The following is a 20,301-nucleotide window of genomic DNA, read 5'->3' on the forward strand; positions in this document are numbered from 1 at the left end:
GTCACCATTGGAAAATTCATTTAGTATTTGGGATTTTGCTTTTCATTCTGAGAATCTCAAAGTACCAGAGGGAGTGTATGGGTGTGTACACAACTCATGCTTATCTGAAATAAGTATTTTCAAACTGATTTGAGGAATACTGCATGAGAAAAGAGGGTCACATAAGTTGGAAGACACAAAATGTTATATTCATCCCTGAGATTGACCATGTACAGCATCAAAATGAAGGCTTGGAAGAGTCTTGTTTAATTTTGTTTAATACAATATTTTCCAATCACATTTGGCCATAAAACTCTTAAAAATGATACCTTGTTAACCACTTTTCTACAGGAAACAGTTTGGAAAACACTGGCTTAAAGACAAGGTCTATATGATCTCCTAGGGGTTATTCAGTATTTGGATAGGTGGTGGGGGAAGAGTTCTAGGTGTTAGAATTTACTAAAAAGGAAAGTAATGAAGGGAGGGTTGGGACTGGATGGATGTCAAATCAGTTACTTTAAATTGTAAAATTAAAACCCAGCTATCTTCTGTTAAACCTGTATACAGTCATGTGGGAAATAGATTGCAAAACACATTCTTTCCTTTTCTCCTTTCTTGGTGTTGTCTCTAATTTCATCCTCACAACAACTCTTTGAGGTAAATGGCAAAAATTTTCATCTCCATTTTGCCTGTGAAGAAACTAAACCTGTGAAAAGTAAAACGACATACTCAAGATGACACATTTAGTAAGGCATTAATGTAAAACTAGATCTACTCATTTCTAGTCTTTCACAGTATCACCCCGACTCGTATCATAATAGTGTCCCTATTGTACACAGTTTTTCACTGAGTGAAAAGAGAGAAGGGAGATAGTTTTTCTACATAGGACTGTTGAAGTGGTTCATGATTGATGGTCAGATTTTCAAACTACTAAACAGTAAACAGAATTAGCAGGTATACCAAAAGCAGATCATTCACCAGAATGTTAAGATTTTTCAGAAAGTTTTTAAAATGATCTAAGATAATTCCAAGTGTTTTGTTTTGTTTTCTTTTTAAAGTAGGCTCCATGCTGGGTGTGGAGCCCAACACTGAGCTTAAATTTACAATCCTGAGATCAAGACCTAAGCTGAGATCCAGTCAGATGTTTAACCAACTGAGCCCCCCAGCACTGCATACAATGCTAAAAGTTTTATATAGAGATTTTTTATTTTCTGGATTAGTGGTTTAAATGTTACATTGTGCTATTGGACTATTCTTTATATATATATGAAACTTATTGGCAAATTGGTTTCCATACAACACCCAGTGCTCATCCCAAAAGGTGCCCTCCTCAATACCCATCACCCACCCTCCCCTCCCTCCCACCCCCCATCAATCCTCAGTTTGTTCTCAGTTTTTAAGAGTCTCTTATGCTTTGGCTCTCTCCCACTCTAACCTCTTTTTTTTTTTTCTTCCCCTCCCCCATGGACTTCTGTTAAGTTTCTCAGGATCCACATAAGAGTGAAAACATATGGTATCTTTCTCTGTATGACTTATTTCACTTAGCATCACACTCTCCAGTTCCATCCACGTTGCTACAAAGGACCATATTTCATTCTTTCTCATTGCCACGTAGTATTCCATTGTGTATATAAACCACAATTTCTTTATCCACTCATCAGTTGATGGACATTTAGGCTCTTTCCATAATTTGGCTATTGTTGAGAGTGCTGCTATAAACATTGGGGTACAAGTGCCCCTATGCATCAGTACTCCTGTATCCCTTGGGTAATTCCTAGCAGAGCTACTACTGGGTCATAGGGTAGGTCTATTTTTAATTGTTTGAGGAACCTCCACACTGTTTTCCAGAGTGGCTGCACCAGTTTGCATTCCCACAACAGTGCAAGAGGGTTCCCGTTTCTCCACATCCTCGCCAGCATCTGTAGTCTCCTGATTTGTTCGTTTTAGCCACTCTGACTGGCATGAGGTGGTATCTGAGTGTGGTTTTGATTTGTATTTCCCTGATGAGGAGTGACGTTGAGCATCTTTTCATGTGCCTGTTGGCCATCTGGATGTCTTCTTTAGAGAAGTGTCTATTCATGTTTTCTGCCCATTTCTTCACTGGATTATTTGTTTTTCGGGTGTGGAGTTTGGTGAGCTTTTTATAGATTTTGGATACTAGCCCTTTGTCCGATATGTCATTTGCAAATATCTTTTCCCATTCCGTTGGCTGCCTTTTAGTTTTTTTCATTGTTTCCTTTGATGTGCAGAAGCTTTTTATGTTCATGAGGTCCCAATAGTTCATTTTTGCTTTTAATTCCCTTGCCTTTGGGGATGTGTCAAGTAAGAAATTTCTGCGGCTGAAGTCAGAGAGGTTTTTTCCTACTTTCTCCTTTAGGGTTTTGATGGTTTCCTGTCTCACATTCAGATCCTTTATCCATTTTGAGTTTGTTTTTGTAACTGGTGTAAGAAAGTGGTCTAGTTTCATTCTTCTTCATGTTGCTGTCCAGCTCTCCCAGCACCATTTGTTAAAGAGACTTTTTTCCATTGGATATTCTTTCCTGCTTTGTCAAAGATTAGTTGGCCATACTTTTGTGGGTCTAGTTCTGGGGTTTCTATTCTATTCCATTGGTCTATGTGTCTGTTTTTGTGCCAATACCATGCTGTCTTGATCATTACAGCTTTGTAGTAGAGGCTAAAGTCTGGGATTGTGATGCCTCCTGCTTTGGTCTTCAAAATTACTTTGGCTATTTGGGGCCTTATGTGGTTCCATACAAATTTTAAGATTGCTTGTTCTAGCTTCGAGAAGAATACTAGTGCAATTTTGATTGGGATTGCATTGAATGTGTAGATAGCTTTGGGTAGTATTGACATTTTAACAATATTTATTCTTCCAATCCATGAGCATGGACTGTTTTTCCATTTCTTTATATCTTCTTCAATTTCCTTCATAAGCTTTCTATAGTTTTCAGCGTACAGATCTTTTGCATCTTTGGTTAGGTTTATTCCTAGATATTTTATGCTTCTTGGTGCAATTGTGAATGGGATCAGTTTCTTTGTCTTTCTGTTGCTTCATTATTAGTGTATAAGAATCCAACTGATTTCTGTACATTGATTTTGTATCCTGCGACTTTGCTGAATTCATGTATCAGTTCTAGCAGACTTTTGGTGGAGTCTGTTGGGTTTTCTGTGTATAATATCATGTCATCTGCAAAGAGTGAAGGCTTAACTTTATCTTTGCCAATTTTGATGCCTTTGATTTCATTTTGTTGTCTGATTGTTGATGCTAGAACTTCCAACACTATGTTAAACAACAGCGGTGAGAGTGGACATCCCTGTTGTGTTCCTGATCTCAGGGAAAAAGCTCTCAGTTTTTCCCCATTGAGGATGATATTAGCTGTGGGCTTTTCATAAATGGCTTTTATGATGTTTAAGTATGTTCCTTCTATCCTGACTTTCTCGAGGGCTTTTATTAAGAAATGATGCTGAATTTTGTCAAATGCTTTTTCTGCATCGATTGACAGGATCATATGGTTCTTATCTTTTCTTTTATTAATGTGATGTATCACGTTGATTGATTTGCGAATGCTGAACCAGCCCTGCAGCCCAGGAATGAATCCCACTTGATCATGGTGTATAATTCTTTTTATATGCTGTTGAATTCGATTTGCTAGTATCTTATTGAGAATTTTTGCATCCATATTCATCAGGGATATTGGCCTGTAGTTCTTTTTTAACTGGGTCTCTGTCTGGTTTAGGAATCAAAGTAATGCTGGCTTCATAGAATGAGTCTGGAAGTTTTCCTTCCCTTTCTATTTTTTGGAATAGCTTGAGAAGGATAGGTATTTTCTCTGCTTTAAACGTCTGGTAGAATTGGGGAAGCCATCTGGTCCCCAATAAGCCATCTTGTTTGTTGGGAGATTTTTGATAACTGATTCAATTTCTTCGCTGGTTATGGGTCTGTTCAAGCTTTCTATTTCTTCCTGTTTGAGTTTTGGGAGTGTGTGGGTGTTTAGGAATTTGTCCATTGCTTCCAGGTTGTCCAGTTTGTTGGCATATAATTTTTCATAGTATTCCCTGATAATTTCTTGTATTTCTGAGGGATTGGTTATAATAATTCCATTTGCATTCATGATTTTATCTATTTGGGTCATCTCCCTTTTCTTTTTGAGAAGCCTGGCTAGAGGTTTATCAATTTTGATTATTTTCTCAAAAAACCAACTCTTTGTTTCATTGATCTGCTCTACAGTTTTTTTGGATTCTGTATTGTTTATTTCTGCTCTGATCTTTATTATTTCTCTTCTTCTGCTGGGTTTGGGGTGTCTTTGCTGTTTTGCTTCTGTTTCCTTTAGGTGTGCTGTTACACTTTGTATTTGGGATTTTTCTTGTTTCTGGAGATAGGCCTGGATTGCTATGTATTTTCCTCTCAGGACTGCCTTCGCTGCATCCCAAAGCGTTTGGATTGTTGTATTTTCGTTTTCATTTGTTTCCATATATTTTTTAATTTCTTCTCTAATTGCCTGCTTGACCCATTCATTCTTTAGTAGGGTGTTCTTTAACCTCCATGCTTTTGGAGGTTTTCCAGACTTTTTCCTGTGGTTGATTTCAAGCTTCATAGCATTGTGGTCTGAAAGTATGCATGGTATGATCTCAATTCTTGTATACTTATGAAGGGCTGTTTTGTGACCCATTATGCGATCTATCTTGGAGAATGTTCCATGTGCACTCGAGAAGAAAGTATATTCTGTTGCTCTGGGATGCAGAATTGTAAATATATCTGTCAAGTCCATCTGATCCAATGTATCATTCAGGGCCCTTGTTTCTTTATTGATCCTGTGTCTAGATGATCAATCCATTGTTGTAAGTGGAGTATTAAAGTCCCCTGCAATTACCACATTCTTTTTTTTTTTTTAATTTTTTTTTAACGTTTATTTATTTTTTGAGACAGAGAGAGACACAGCAGGAACAGGGGAGGGGCAGAGAGAGAGGGAGACACAGAATCGGAAGCAAGCTCCAGGCTCTGAGCCATCAGCCCAGAGCCTGACGCGGGGCTCGAACTCGCAGACCGTGAGATTGTGACCTGAGCTGAAGTCGGACGCTTAACCGACTGAGCCACCCAGGCGCTCCGCAATTACCACATTCTTATCAATAAGGTTGCTTATGTTTGTGAGTAATTGTTTTGTATATTTGGGGGCTCCTATATTCGGCGCATAGACATTTATAATTATTAGCTCTTCCTGATGGATAGACCCTGTAATTATTATATAATGCTCTTCTTCATCTCTTGTTATAGCCTTTAAAGTCTAGTTTGTCTGATATGACTACTCCAGCTTTCTTTTGACTTCCAGTAGCATGATAGAGAGTTCTCCATCCCCTCACTTTCAACCTGAAGGTGTCCTCAGGTCTAAAATGAGTCTCTTGTAGACAGCAAATAGATGGGTCTTGGTTTTTTTTTTTATCCATTCTGATACCCTATGTCTTTTGGTTGGAGCATTTAGTCCATTTACATTCAGTGTTATTATAGAAAGATATGGGTTTAGAGTCATTGTGATGTCTGTAGGTTTCATGCTTGTAGTGATGTCTCTGGTACTTTGTCTCACAGGATCCCTCTTAGGATCTCTGGTAGGGCTGGTTTAGTGGTGACGAATTCCTTCAGTTTTTGTTTGTTTGGGAAGACCTTTATCTCTCCTTCTATTCTAAATGACAGACTTGCTGGATAAAGGATTCTCGGCTGCATATTTTTTTTTCTGTTCATCACATTGAAGATTTCCTGCCATTCCTTTGTGTCCTGCCAAGTTTCAGTAGATAGATCCATCACTAGTCTTATCGGTCTCCCTTTATATGTTAGAACATGTTTATCCTTAGCTGCTTTCAGAATTTTCTCTTCATCCTTGTATTTTGCCAGTTTCACTATGATATGTCATGCAGAAGATCGATTCAAGTTATGTCTGAAGGGAGTTCTCTGTGCCTCTTGGATTTCAATGTCTTTTTCCTTGCCCAGATCAGGGAAGTTCTCAGCTATGATTTCTTCAAGTACACCTTTAGCACCTTTCTCTCTCTCTTCCTCCTCTGGAATCCCAATTATGCGTATATTATTGCATTTCATAGCATCACTTAGTTCTCTAATTCTCCCCTCATACTCCTGGATTTTTTTTATCTCTCTTTTTCTCAGCTTCCTCTTTTTCCATGATTTTATCTTCTAATTCATCTATTCTCTCCTCTGCCTCTTCAATCCGAGCTGTGGTTGCCTCAGTTTGATTTTGCAGCTCATTTATAGCATTGTTTAGCTCCTCCTGACTGTTTCTTGGTCTCTAGATCTCTGTAGCAGTAGATTCTCTGCTGTCCTCTACTTTTTTCAAGCCCAGTGATTAATTTTATGACTATTATTTTAAATTCATTTTCTGTTATATTGCTTAAATCGTTTTTGATCAGTTTGTTAGCTGTCACTACTTCCTGGAGTTTCTTTTGAGGAGAATTCTTCTGTTCGTCAATTTGAATAGTCCCTGGAGTGGCACGGAACTGCAGGGCTCTTCCTCTGTGCTGTCTGGAGTAACTTGCGTTGGTGGGTGGGGCTGCTGTCAGACCCATTGTCTGCCCCCAGCCCACCGCTGGGACCACAGTCAGACTGGTGTGTACCTTATCTTCCCCTCTCCCAGGGGTAGGACTCACTGTGGAGTGGTGTGGCCTCTGTCTGGGCTACTTTCACACTGCCAGCTTGTGGTGCTGTTTCGATGGGATCTGGCGTATTAGCTGGAGTGGGTCCGCAAGGTGCACAGGGGCGGGAGAGGCAGACTCAGCTCGCTTTGCCTTTGGTGGTCCGCTTCGGGAGGGGCCCTGAAGCACCAGGAGGGAGGCAGACCTGTTGGAGGGATGGATCTGCAGAAGCACAGTGTTGGGTGTCTGCGCAGTGCAGGCAAGTTCCCTGAAGGGAACTGGTTCCCTTTGGGATTTTGGCTGGGGGATGGGCGAGGGAAATGGTGCTGGCCAGCACCTTTGTTCCCCGCCAAGCTGAGCTCTGTCCTCCAGGGCTCAACAACTCTCCCTCCCGTTGTCCTCTAGCCCTCCTGCTCTCCAAGAGCAGAGCTGTTGGCTTTTAACATTCCAGATGTCAAGTCCCACTGGCTGTCAGAACTCACGCAGTCTGGCCCCTCCACTTTTGCAAGTCAGACTCGGGGGCTCTACCTTGCTGGCGGGCCGCTCCTCCACAGCCCTGGCTCCCTCCTGCCAGTCCGTGTAGCGTACACCACCTCTCCGCCCTTCCTACCCTCTTTTGTGGGCCTCTTGTCTATGCTTGGCTCTGGAGAGTCCTTTCTGCTAGTCTTCTGGCGGTTTTCTGGGTTATTTAGGCAGGTGTGGGTGGAATCTAAGTGATCAGCAGGGTGTGGTGAGCCCAGCGTCCTCCTATGCTGCCATCTTTCCATCAGAAAAAGTGTTTTTTATTTTAAAACACTGACAGGTGTGAGGTGAAATCTCATTGGGGTATTGATTTGCCTTTCCCTAATGATGAGTGATGTTGAGTGTCTTTTCACGTGTCCTTTGGCTATCTGTTTGTCTTCTTTGGAGAAATGTCTGTTCATGTTTTCTGCCCATTTTTAATTGGATTATTTTGAGGATTTTTTGGTGTTCAGTTATATAAGTTCTTTATGTATTTTGGATACTAACCCTCTATTGCATATGTCATTTACAAATATCTTCTACCATTCACTAGGTTGTTTTTGGTTTGTTGGTTTCCTTTTCTGTGCAGAAGAAGCTTTTTTATTTTGATGTAGTCCCAATAGTTTATTTTTGCTTTTGTTTGCCTTGCCTCAGAAGGAGACATATTTAGAAAAATGTTGCTGTGGCTGAGACATTACTTCCTGTGGTTTCTTCTGCTATTTTTATAGTTTTAGGTCTCACAGTTAGGTTCTTAATGTGTTTTGAGTTTATTTTTGTTTATGGTGTAAGAAATTGGTCTAGTTTCATTCTTTTGCATATAGCTGTCCAGTTTTCCCAGCACCATTTGTTGAAGAAACTGTCTTTTTCCTATTGCATATTTTTGCCCCCTGTGTTAAAGATTAATTGACCATATAATTGTGGGTTTCTTTTTGGGTTTTCTCTTCTGTTGCATTCTATTTTTGTAGCAGTACCATACTGTTTGGGCTACTACAGCTTTGTAATGTAACTTGAAGACTGGAATTGTGATACCTCCAGTTTTGTTTTTCTTTTTCAAAATTGCATTTGCTATTTGGGGTCTTTGTGGTTCCATACAAATTTTAGGATTGTTGGTTCTAGTTCTGTGAAAAATGCTGTTGGTATTTTGATAGGGAGGGATTACTTTAAATCTGTCAGTTGCTGGGGTGCCTGGGTGGCTCAGTTGGTTAAGCATCTGACTTCAGCTCAGGTCATGATCTCACAGCTCGTGAGTTTGAGCCCCACGTCGGGCTCTGTGCTGACAGCTCAGAGCCTGGAGCCTGCTTCGGATTCTGTGTCTCCCTCTCTCTGCCCCTCCTCTGCTTGCACTCTCTCTCTCAAAACTAAATAAACATAAAAAAATTTTTTTAATCTGTAGGTTGCTTTGGGTAGTATGGACATTTTAACAATATTCGTTCTTCCCATCCATGAGCATGGACTGTCTTTCCATTTTTGTCATCTTCAATTTGTTTCAGTCAGTGTTTTATAGTTTTCAGAGTACAGGTCTTGCACCTCCTTGGTTATATTTATTCCTAGGTATTTTGTTATTCTTGGTACAATTATAAATAGGATTATTTTCTTAATTTCTTTTTCTGCTATTTCATTATTAGTGTATAGAAATGCAACAGCTTTCTGTACATTGATTTTGTATCCTGCAACCTTACTGAATTCATTTATCAGTTCTAATAGTTGTTGGATAGAGTTTTTAGGGTTTTCTATATATAATATGTCATCTGTAAATAGTGAAAGTTTTACTTCTTCCTTACCAATTTGGGTGCCTTTTATTTCTTTTTCTTGTCTGATTGCTGTGGCTAAGACTTTAAGTACTGTGTTGAATAAAAGTGGTAAGAGTGGACATCCTTGTCTTGTTCTTGACCTTAGGGGAAAAGCTCTCAGTTTTTCCCTATTGAGAATAATGTTAGCTGTGGACTTTTCTTTTTTTTATATAAATAAAATTTTTTTTTTTTTTTTTTTTTTTTTTTTTTTTTTTTTTTTTTTTTTAGAAAGAGAACAAATAGGTGAGAGGGACCGAGGGGGAGAGAGAGAATCTCAAGCAGGCTTCATGTTTAGCATGGAGCCTGACACAGGACTTGATCCCATGACCTTGGGAGCATGACCTGAGCTGAAATCAAGTTGGACACTAACCAACTGAGCCACCCAGGTGCCCTTGTGGGTTTTAATTTATTATGTTGAGGTATATTCCCTCTAGACCTACTTTGTCCCCAGTTTTTACCATAAATGGATGTTGTACTTGTCAGATGCTTTCTCTGTATCTATTGAGATGATCATATAGTTTTATCCTTTCTCTGGTTGATGTGATATATCACTTTGATTGATTTGCAAATATTGAATCACCCTTGCATCCCAGGAATAAATCCCAGTTTTAACAAGGTGCATGTGTCTCCCACAGGAGGCCCTGCAAAAGCTCACAGTCGGCAGATGGTGTTGGCCAGGTTTGCTCTGGTCTTCTGGAGGGGACTTGGAGCACAGGGACTGAGGCTGGCCTGGCTGGAGGGGGCAGGGTAGGTTGTAAGCAAGTTAGGTAGGGAGTGTGGTGATCCCTGCAGGTAGCATGTGTTTATGCTGGGGGTAGGCGAGGGAAATGGCCCTGCCAGCTCCTTTGTTCTTGGAGGAGCCTCCCAGTTTAATCTGCCCCACTGGAACAGGCTCTGCAATTAGTAAATCACTCTCCCTCCCTTATGCCCCAGGCATTTTTCAAACTGCTGCTTCTGTATATCTCTCTGGGATGTTTATTGTGCTGTCCCCTTAAGGGTGGGGACTCAGTTTTCATTTGCCTTCTGGGTTCTCTCAGAGCTGAGCCAGCTGATAATGGTAAATTCTAGGCTTTAAGTCCCACTGGTTGTAAAAACTAGTGAAATTCATATTCTCTGGTTTTCTGATTTAAATGATGTGGGGATTTGTCTTCCTCATGTGGGCTCCCCAGTGAGAGGATCTGTTTCTCTCCCCCCTCTGCGTCCACAGGTTCCCTCCTGCAGATGGCCTGTTTAGCTCCCTACCACACTTCTACCCTTCCTACCCTCTTCATTGTGGCCTCTTCTGTACCTTTAGTTGTGGAGTTTGTTTTGCCAGTCTTCCCATTTTCTGGGTTATTTACACTGATATGAGTGTTACCTAGTTGTATCCATGTGGCAAGGTGAGTTTAGGGTCCTCTTATTTTGCCATCTTCCTGATTATACAATTCTGGGGTTTTTGGTTTTGTTTGTTTGTTTGGTTGGTTGGTTTTTTTTTGAGAGAGAGAGTTTAGAAAGAGCAGGGGAGAGCAGAGAGCGAGAAAGGGAGAGAGAATCCCAGACAGGCTCCATGCTGTCAGCGCAGAGCCCAACGCGGGGCTCATCTCACAAACTGTGAGATCGTGACCAAAATGAAGAGTCAGACACTCAACCGACTGAGCCACCTAGGCACCCCGCTTCTTGTTTTCCTAGAGGAGAATAAGAGTGATTCAGGGTGATGAGGTGGTAGTGCTGTAGCCTTATGAAGAATGTTTTATTTTTATTTTTATGTTTTATTTTACATAACATTATAAATAACATCTAGATCAGGGGAGAGATAGGATCATTTCCTTCATGTTGAACAATTGTTTGTTTGTATTTACTTCCTTTTTGCTCTAGGTTTGAGCTCTCTGAAAATCTATTTGTTTTTATGTCTGTAAGATATACAAAGCTTCAGAACATCCTCTTATAAAGAGGAAGGATTCAGAAATAGTTGATATGAGCAGAGATACCAATATTGATTCTCTATTCTCTATTACTCTGGTATTGATTCATAATTTAGCAAAAAAATAATGGTTTTTGGTCCAATTTTAAAAGGCAGAACTCTTTGGTGGCATATTTCAGCCCATTTTTAGGAAGAAATATCCTACCTGATACTGTTCTTATAGAACTCAAGAGGAGATTCTGTTATATCATTTTCTAACACAGTGATGGAAGAGTTGGCATAGTTGTAAGATGGACACAAAAGCAAGAAACAAGGTCACATTCCTCCAGATTAGGGAACTAAGACCTGGGCAATAGGGTTGTCTATATATTAAGATGATTTGGTTCCAAACTTTTAAAACTGATCAGTAAAACTATGTAATATCTGATTGCTTCTGTTTGTGTTTGCTATTCTTATGGTTGGAAGGCAGCAGAGAATACATTTGATATTTACAGGTAAGTCAGGGCTAGATCTTCACATGGCTGAGGCAAGTGGCTGCTTCCTCCATGAGGAGGCCTCAAGTGTGCAAGCCATACCAACTCTTTCTACCAGCAATCTGCTCTGCCTAAAAATCTATAGAAAAATATTTGAATTGTTAAGATTGTTCCCCCCATGTGTTCTTTTTTTTTAAACACAAATACTCCAGAGAAAGGATATCAATGACTGACTAACTGGCAAGTGGGAGAAAGTAGGTGGTAAATAGAAAGACTCGGAGTTTACAAAGTAGAGGGCACTTAAACATTATATTTTTCCAGTCATAAAAGAAATATATGTTCAGTATAGAAAGTTGGAAAAGTATAGAGAAGAGAATAAAATCCCATTATTCTGTCGCTAACAGATAATCACTATTGACATTTAGTGTGTTTTCCTTGTCCCATCCCTAATGTTCATAATCGAGGTTAGTATATTTTTGTTTACATACCTATATTTTCTCATATCATTAAAAACTGTCAACCTTTTTTTGTCAGCATTATTGTCACTGCATGTATTTCATAAAATGGGTATACAATCAGTTAAGTCTTTTGGTTTTTCCTACTGTGTTTTAAAATTTCAGAGTTTTGTTAGTAGTCCACTCTAGGCGGCTTCTTGTAGTGGCCGTGCTGTAGTGGAGGTGCCGGCTAGGATAGGCCTGTGTCAGCCTTCACGTCGAGGAAGGAGGGCCGCAGCTGAACCAGCTACATCAGAATTGTTTTTTCCTTTGTCCCATCCCACAGTATGCTGAAGGGAAAGAGAGGCCTAGAAAACCGGGGAGGAATGAGAAAGAAATCACTATTATACCCTTCTTTCCCAGTGAAGGTTCTGTAGTCCTCAGGCCTGGCCTGTCCTCGGGGAGGGGAAAGCGCTTTAAATTCTGTGTGATTGACCTTTTAAAGTTGATTAAATTGACTTGAAGTGGACTTTCTTTGATATTTGAAAAATATTGGAAAGCTAATGAAACTGGTTGAGATATTTGGACATAGGAAGGTGATATCCTGGATGGCAAATTGAAAGTGATGATTGGAGAGGCGCCTGAATGGTTCATTTGGTTAAGCATCTCACTCTTGACTTCCGCTCAGGTCATGATTCACAGTTCATGAGTTCGAGCCCCACATTGGGCTCTGGCTGACAGCACGCAAAGCCTTCTTGGGATTCTTGCTCTCTCTCTGCCCCCCACCCCCCGCTCATGTGCTGTTTTTCTTTCTCTCAAAATACATAAATAAACTTCAGAAAATTCTTAAAAAAGGAAGTGATGATTGGAGAAAAATAATTAAGCTTCTTCTTGTTTTAATTCCTGACCAAATAATACTGGGAAATGTCTTCTGATTCACTTAAATGATGACACTAATGGAGAAGAGAGATTTGACATGAAATTTATTGCCTTTCAGAAGTAATTTGCCATGTGGATGAGGTATGTGAAAGCTTGATTCTCCAAGTGGTATAGATATGGATTCTCTGAACTCAAGGGAGAGCAGATAAACTTCTCCTTTCTTTTCTCTTAAAAAAAAAAATGGGTTGTGGGGGAGAATGGGGAGATGTAGGTCAAAGGGTACAAACTTCCAGTTATAAGCTGAATAAGTCCTGGGGATCTAATGTACAGCATGATGATTATAGTTAATAATACTGTATTGTAGGTGGCTCAGTTGAGTGTCTGACTCTTGATTTCAGCTCAGGTCATGATCTCATGGTTCATGGGTTCAAGCCTTATGTTCGGCTCTGTGCTGACAGTGCAGAACCTGCTTGGGATTCTCTCTCCCCCCCCCCCACCTTCCCCTCTCCTACTCTCTCTCTCCCTTTCTCAAACTTAAAAAAATTAAAATAAAATTACTGTACTGTATACTTGAAATATACTAAGATCTTAGGTGTTTTCGCCACACAGAAAGTGGTAACTACGTGAGGTGATAGCTGTGCCAATCAATTTGCTTGTAGTAATCATTTCATAGTGTGTACATATACTAAATCATTACATTGTACACCTTTAGAAAAACACGTCACATGGTACAACCTAAATATGCCACATTTTTATTTTATTTTTTAAGTTTATTATTTATTTTGAGAGAGGGAGCACACGTGCACATACACTGAGTGGGGGAGGAACAGAGAGAGAGAGAGAGAGAGAGAGAGAGAGAGAGGAAGAGAGAGAATCCCAAGAACGTTCCACAATGTCAGCACAGAGCACGACTCAGGGCTCGATCTCACGAACCGTGAGATCATGACCTGAGCTGAGATCAGGAGTCAGACGCTTAACTGACTGAGCCACCCAGGTGCCCCCACAATTTTTATTTGTATTTGTTAGTCATAACTCAGTAAAACTGAAGAAAAATGACTTTTTCCTCTTGATCATAACACTAATAAATGCATATTGTAAAGAATTTTAAAACTTCTGAAAAGTACAGATAATAAACCTCAGTGCAATCTATCACTCCATCCCAAACAGGAGCAGCAGCCTTTGGGTATATTCTTGCAGGCTTCCTTGTGCCTTTTTACATTGTTTATTGCCTTTTCCTTTTTCCAAAGCTGAGATCATACTCCTAAAATTTTTGTGGCCTGCAGTTAAGAGATTGCATAAAGCAGCAGAAATTGTAACAAAAATACTCACTGATGAAGTGACCACTCAACATTTCTGCTGTCTCTGTTAATGCTTGAATTTATTCACCCATTTAACCACCGTTTCTGTCTCTGTGCCTGGGCGTTATTATAATGCAGGTGGATTGGGAAGTTATTTCTTGAGGTTAGTGAAGGATACTGGAGATCTTTGTGATCACTGACAAATCTACCTAGGTTGGACCAGTTGAAAAACTGTTGAAGAAAGAAATCAGTAGAGATAACAATAGGATAGGCACTTTAAAGAATGATTGGACATGACATCATATTAACACAAGCTCCCATGTAGTGTTGCCACCATTATGATGCCACGTAAATCAGGATGAAATGAAGGATGTTATGTGCTATTGTATATCATTCTGATGGAAAAATCACTCCCCCTCCTCCCCAGCCCCCACTATTTTTATTCATTCATTGATGAATCAAAAAATTAGTACATAGGCATACATAAAGGTTGCCTAAATGTTATTAAGCTGCCAAGGTATGTTTTCTTTCTTGTATTTATAGGGTACCTTTTTAGTGTAAACTTCCTATCAAATTTTTGTTTCCTATTAGGAATATGAATGAATATGAACACTTAATAGCCTTCTAGTACCATTTATTGGCAATAACAGGGAACACCTGTATTTAAGTTTTTCTTAATTCTCTAAATTCTTTTATATCTGCTGTAATAAACACAGTAGTACCCCTTATCTGTGGTTTCACCTTCTGCAGTTTCAGTTGCCTGAGATCAACCTCTCTCTGGAAGCAGATGATCCTCTTTCTGACATATCGTCAGAAGGTCAGTGGTAGCCTCATGCCGCTGCCTGTGTCATTCGCCCCCCCTTCCTTCTTATCACACAGTCATTTTATCATCTCACATCACAAGAAGAGGAGTGGGTTATGGTACCATAAGATATCTTGAGAGAGAGGCCACATTCACTTAACTTTTATTACAGTGTATTGTTATAATTGTTCTATTTAATAGTTATTGTTAAACTCTTACTGTGCCTAATTTATAAATTAAACCTTATCATAGGTGGGTATATATAGGAAAAAAATAGTGTACATAGGCTTTTGTACTCTGCATTGTTAGTCATCCACTGGGGTCTTAGAACATATCCCCTGCAGATGAGCGGGGACTACCATAGTAACCAGATAACGACAGTTTTTCTAGTGAGTAAGCATATGCTAGAAAAGCTAATTTTATCCAAAATTAAGTACATACTTTAAAAACATACAACTACAAGTTATATTAAAAAAATTCTTTAACCTTTTTTAGGTCTAAATGTCAGTCCAATATAGAAGGCACCACATCTGTCTCTGCTGGAATTAAGGCCAAATTTCTTACCTTCTTCTCACCGTGTTTGATATATTGATGACTTGGGATCATTAGACTAGGGTATGCAAAAAATATTTGCTAATCTGCTGAAATGGGTTTTTAATTATGTGCTTTTATTCTTTTAATAATCAGAGTTGTCATATAAAAAATGTAGCCTTTTTATGCTATATTTCCATTCTCTGAGATGCTGCTTTTTACCGTGCACATGAGTCATCTGAGGATCTTGTTAAAGTGCATGTTCTGATTCACTAGGCATGGTGAGGGGGCAAAATTCTGCATCTGAAACCAGCTCACAGCCTTTCGACCACAGTTTGAATTGCAAGGCTTTCAAGAACAGTTTTGGGAACAGAAGCCAGGCAAAGCCTATCGAAGCCATTTCTTGTTACACTAACTTTAAGTCACATGCCTAGTTTATTAGTAATACATATTTTTTCAGTGGAGATATATATGTTGTATTGTAACTTGTAGTGTGTTCGTTTTCTGTAGTTGTGTTGAGCATATTATGTACAGCGGTGGCATTTACAAAGAATGAATGTACCGATCATGATGACGATGATGATGTAATAATAATTGACAGGTATTGACTACTTATTTGTACTTTAAAAAGATTGACTAAATTTTCTCAACAAAACCATGAAGTAGACATTATTGTTACCCCATTTAAAAATGGGAGGCTTACTGACAAGTTTAGTGACTTGCCCATGGCCACAAAGCCAGAAGGTGGATAGAACCAGGGCAGCAATGCAAGTAGTCTGACTCTAGTGCTTATAGTTTCAGTCTCTTTACTAGTCTGACAATAAAAAACTAGACTTCATAGCATGAATTTTCTAGCTTCTCTCTCAGTTCCTATAAGATATATTTGCATTTTCTAGCTTCTTTCCCAAAAGGCCTTTTGAAGATTCTTTTTCTTCCTTATGTTTTCCTTTCTTGTGGCTTTTTCAAGATACTAAGGATCTCTGATTCATTACTAGGGTTTTTTTTTTTTCTAGTCTTCCTTTCTGTATATCTGTGTTTAGAAAAGATCTCAATTTTCATATTCTTTTGATGTGAAAATTAATGAAGAATGAAAAGTAGGTGGTTCCCTGCCCTGAATGAAAGATGAAAATGTTTTTGTAATGTTGAGACTGTTTTCTGTGAAAGACTAGCCCAGGAAAACTTCAAATTTTATAAGATTGTCACAGAAGAATTGTGGATTATTTTTTTGTGTTCTTGAAAATTGGGGCTGTTATTTTTTTTATCCAAATGGCAGTTATAATTTAGTGATTAATCTGGAGACAGACCTTCCACTGTGAGTTCTCTTGCCAAACCACCAAATGGTCTTAGAGAAGCCAAGGAGCCCTCTGCCTTATCTCCTCAGCCTGTCAGGTGGTGACACTGTATGCAGTACCTTTGTCCTTTAGCAGGTGAAGGAGAAACAAACACAGAGGATTTCTAAGTACTGAGGTGTTTGTAAAAATTTGTGACAGTGAGTGAACAGTGTTTAGGATTAGATGTGGTACCTCAGTTGCAGTTTCATTTGGAAACCAATAAACACAGAACAGGTCATGATCAATAAGAATATAACTGGCTTATTACTCATCTCAAAATAATTCAAGGCTATTTTCATTATCTGTGTTGTTTTTTTTTTTTTACAGTCCATCAATATTATGGAACTGACTTTACAGAAATATGGAAGTTATGAAAAATTTGAGCAGGCCACCGGTGGCAGCCTGCTATCTAAAACTCGAATCTGGAGTCACGTTAGGAAGTACATGATGAAAGAAGGCTGCATGGGTGAGGTATGAATTGGGATGACACGAGATGCTGACTGCTGGCATTTTAACTCCTGGTGCCACATGGTTTTCTCTGCAGGTTTTGTTCTCCCATCCCCATTCTGCTCATTAAATTAGTCACCCAGAAATCTCACTAAATGCTAAGTTTATATCGCATTGAATTATTTTGCTCACTATGTGTTTTTCTTTACTTACTACCACTTCTGTATACTTCATGGAATTGTTGGAATTGTTTTATGAAAATTCTTAAGAGATTTGCCTCAGTGGCTCCTCTTGTTAGTAGCCAGTTCAAAATAAGCTTTGGCCCAACAGCGAACAGGACTCTGGCTTGTATACCTTCCTTTGCATCATTGTAGCCAGTGGGGACTGTATTTGAGAGCATGGCCCTCTACTTTCCTTCATTCCAGGAAAGGTTCTTGAGTTCCCCCGGCTCAAAGGAGGAAGCGTCAAAAGTGATTGGCCCTGAATTTCATCGTCTAGGTTTCTGGGAGATTTGAATTGGTATAAGCAAAATAAAAACATCTTGATTTATGGGTCTGTGGTTTCCTGTGAAAGCTGCTTAACCCCAGCCTTTATGTTTTGTTTCATATATTTATACTTTTCCTCTTGCTCCTTAGATTGTAGTACATCTCACTGAAGATCTGCTTTCCCGAGCTTCGATGACAGTGGTAAATGGATGTCCAACGCTGACCATCAATGTTTCCACTGCACGTGAGCACTGGCTGGAGGGAATGCTGAGGCATGAAATAGGTAGGGTAGCCCTTCTCCATTTGTTCATTTGTAATATCAGAAATCAGCATCAGAGAAACATTCTTTTATAATGGGGTTTTCTCTTAGCAGTATTTAGCAAAAAGTAATGAAATTTTTAGGTTTCACTTGAGCCAAGATAGTAATGTCTTACTTCAAATTAGATTTTTTCAGGCACTGTGTAGCTGTATTAAGCATGGATAGTCATTTAACTCCTCTGAATTTTAGTCCTCCCGCCTGAAACTTGAAGAAATTGAACTAAGTGCTCTCTCATATTTTTTTCAAATATCAAAGTCTGTGATTCTTCCCTTTACCTCTCCTAATGACACATGCAGTCCTTCTGAAGGCAGAGTACCTCCTGCAAAAGGCTTTAAGGTCAGGTCATTTTCCACTTTGTTTTGTAGGTACACATCAGTTTAATTTTAGAACTGTTGGTAGAATCTTTTTTTGGCTAAGAGTTAAAACGAGAATGTCATTTCTTGGTTTTTTTGTGTGCCTTTTCTTGTCCACAGGCACACATTATTTTCGAGGTATTAACAACCTTCAGCAGCCATGGAACAGTTGGACTGGTCGTAAAAAACATGAGCTAAAGCCAAACAATCCCACAGAGGAAGGACTGGCAAGTATTCACAGTGTCCTTTTTAGAAAAGACCCCTTTTTATGGAGGGCTGCCCTCCTCTACTACACTGTTTATCGAGCCAGCCAAATGTCTTTTTGTGAACTCTTCAAAGATATTGGAAAGTTTGTCAAAGACCCCAATACAAGATGGGATTATTGTGTACGAGCGAAGAGGGGATGGACTGATACTTCTCAACCAGGTGGGTGTCCCTTGACTATAGGTTTCCTGACTTGTGGTTAGTTGTCTGTTGATTTTGGTTACATCCTTCTCCACCAACCATAGAATTCACTTACTTATGAAAAAGTAAACCTGTTACTTGAGGTCAGTGCTAGTTTTCCCAAATCACGTTTCATTAGCATTATTTTCTCAAATCTCATTTTGAAAAATTTCAAGCCTACAGAAATATGGCAGTGATAGAACTCACACCCATATTACCCTTCCTGTAGATACATGAATAGTTAACATTTTGCCAGTTCTGCCTTCTCGCGCTGATTGTAAAAACAGGTTTACTGAGATATAATTCACATGGCATACATGGCATACAGTTTGCCCATTAAAAGGTACATGTCAGTGGTTTTTAGAATATTCGTAGTGTTGTGCAGCTGTCACCACTGTCTAATTCCAGAACGTTTTCATCACCCCAAAAATAAACCTGTACCCATTAATAGTCGTTTCCCATTCCTTCTCCCCCATGCCCCCAGCTCCAAGTAACCATTACTCTACTTTCATAGGTTTGCCTGTTTTGGACATTTCATACAGATGGAATCATATAATATATAACCCTTTGTGTCTGGCTTCTTTCACTTAGCATAATGTTTTTAAGATTCATCCGTATGGTAGCATGTATCCGTATTCAGTCCTTTTTATTGCTGAATAACAATATATATGTATATGAAATTTTATTTTTCTATTCACCATCAATGGACATTTGAGTTGTTTTCACACTTTTTGGCTGTTACAAATAATGTTGCTATGAACATTTGGGTGCAAGTTTATATTTTTAATTCTCATGGGTTATATATATATTTTTGAGTGGAATTGTTGGGTCATATGGTAACTCTCTGTTTAACCTTTTGAGGAACTGCCAGAATGTTCTTCAAAGTGACTGCTCCATTTTACATTCCCACCAGCAGTATATGGGGGTTCTTATTTTTTTCTTTCTTTTTTTTTTTTGATTTCAGGAATATAATTTAGTGACTCATCACTTCTGTATAACACCCAGTGTTCATCCCAACAAGTGTCCTCCTTAATGCCCCTCACACCTTTAGCCTATCACCCCCACCCAACACCCTTCAAGCAGCCCTCAGTTTGTTCTTTGTATTTAAGTCTCTTATGGTTTGTCTCCCTGTTTTTATATTATTTTTGCTTCCCTTCTCTTATGTTCATCTATTTTGTATCTTAAATTCTGCATATGGGTGAAGCCACATGCTCTTTGTCTTTTTCTGATTTCACTTAGCATAATATACTCTAGTTCCACCCACATTGTTGCAAATGGCAAGATTTCATTCTTTTTGATCACCAAGTAATATTCTGTTATATATATGTGTGTGTGTGTATATATATACATATATGTGTATATATGTGTTACACATGTGTATATATAATACATATATGTACCATACACACACACACACACACACACCGCACATCATCTTTTCCGTTCATCAGTCGATGGACATTTAGGGTCTTTCCATACTTGGGCTATTGTTGATAGTGCTGCTATAGACATTGGGGTGCATGTGTCCCTTCAAAACAGCACTTCTGTATCCTTTGGATAAATCCTTGGTCATAGGATAGTTCCATTTTTAACTTTTTGAGGAACCTCCATGCTGTTTTCCAAAGTGGCTGCACCAGTTTGCATTTCCACCAGCATTGCAACAGGGTTCCTCTTTCTCCACATCCTTGCCAACATCTCTTGT

General features: G+C 39.1%; 1 protein-coding gene across 4 annotated transcripts in view; it reads left to right on the plus strand.

The window, feature by feature from the left end:
- MATCAP2 (microtubule associated tyrosine carboxypeptidase 2) overlaps nucleotides 1-20,301 on the plus strand; it is a 76,665-nt gene that overhangs the window by 38,493 nt on the left and 17,871 nt on the right. For 3 of the 4 annotated variants that reach the window (XM_058724589.1, XM_058724590.1, XM_058724591.1), the window contains 3 exons: nucleotides 16,879-17,022; nucleotides 17,634-17,766; nucleotides 18,276-18,581. In XM_058724589.1, the coding sequence (XP_058580572.1) occupies nucleotides 16,879-17,022; nucleotides 17,634-17,766; nucleotides 18,276-18,581 (583 nt within the window). Of the gene's footprint in view, nucleotides 1-15,228; nucleotides 15,305-16,878; nucleotides 17,023-17,633; nucleotides 17,767-18,275; nucleotides 18,582-20,301 lie in introns of those variants that run through there. The other variant, XM_058724592.1, reaches the window with a different exon arrangement.

Source organism: Neofelis nebulosa, chromosome 4 (assembly GCF_028018385.1).
Source record: "Neofelis nebulosa isolate mNeoNeb1 chromosome 4, mNeoNeb1.pri, whole genome shotgun sequence".
Taxonomy (NCBI): Eukaryota; Metazoa; Chordata; class Mammalia; order Carnivora; family Felidae; genus Neofelis; species Neofelis nebulosa.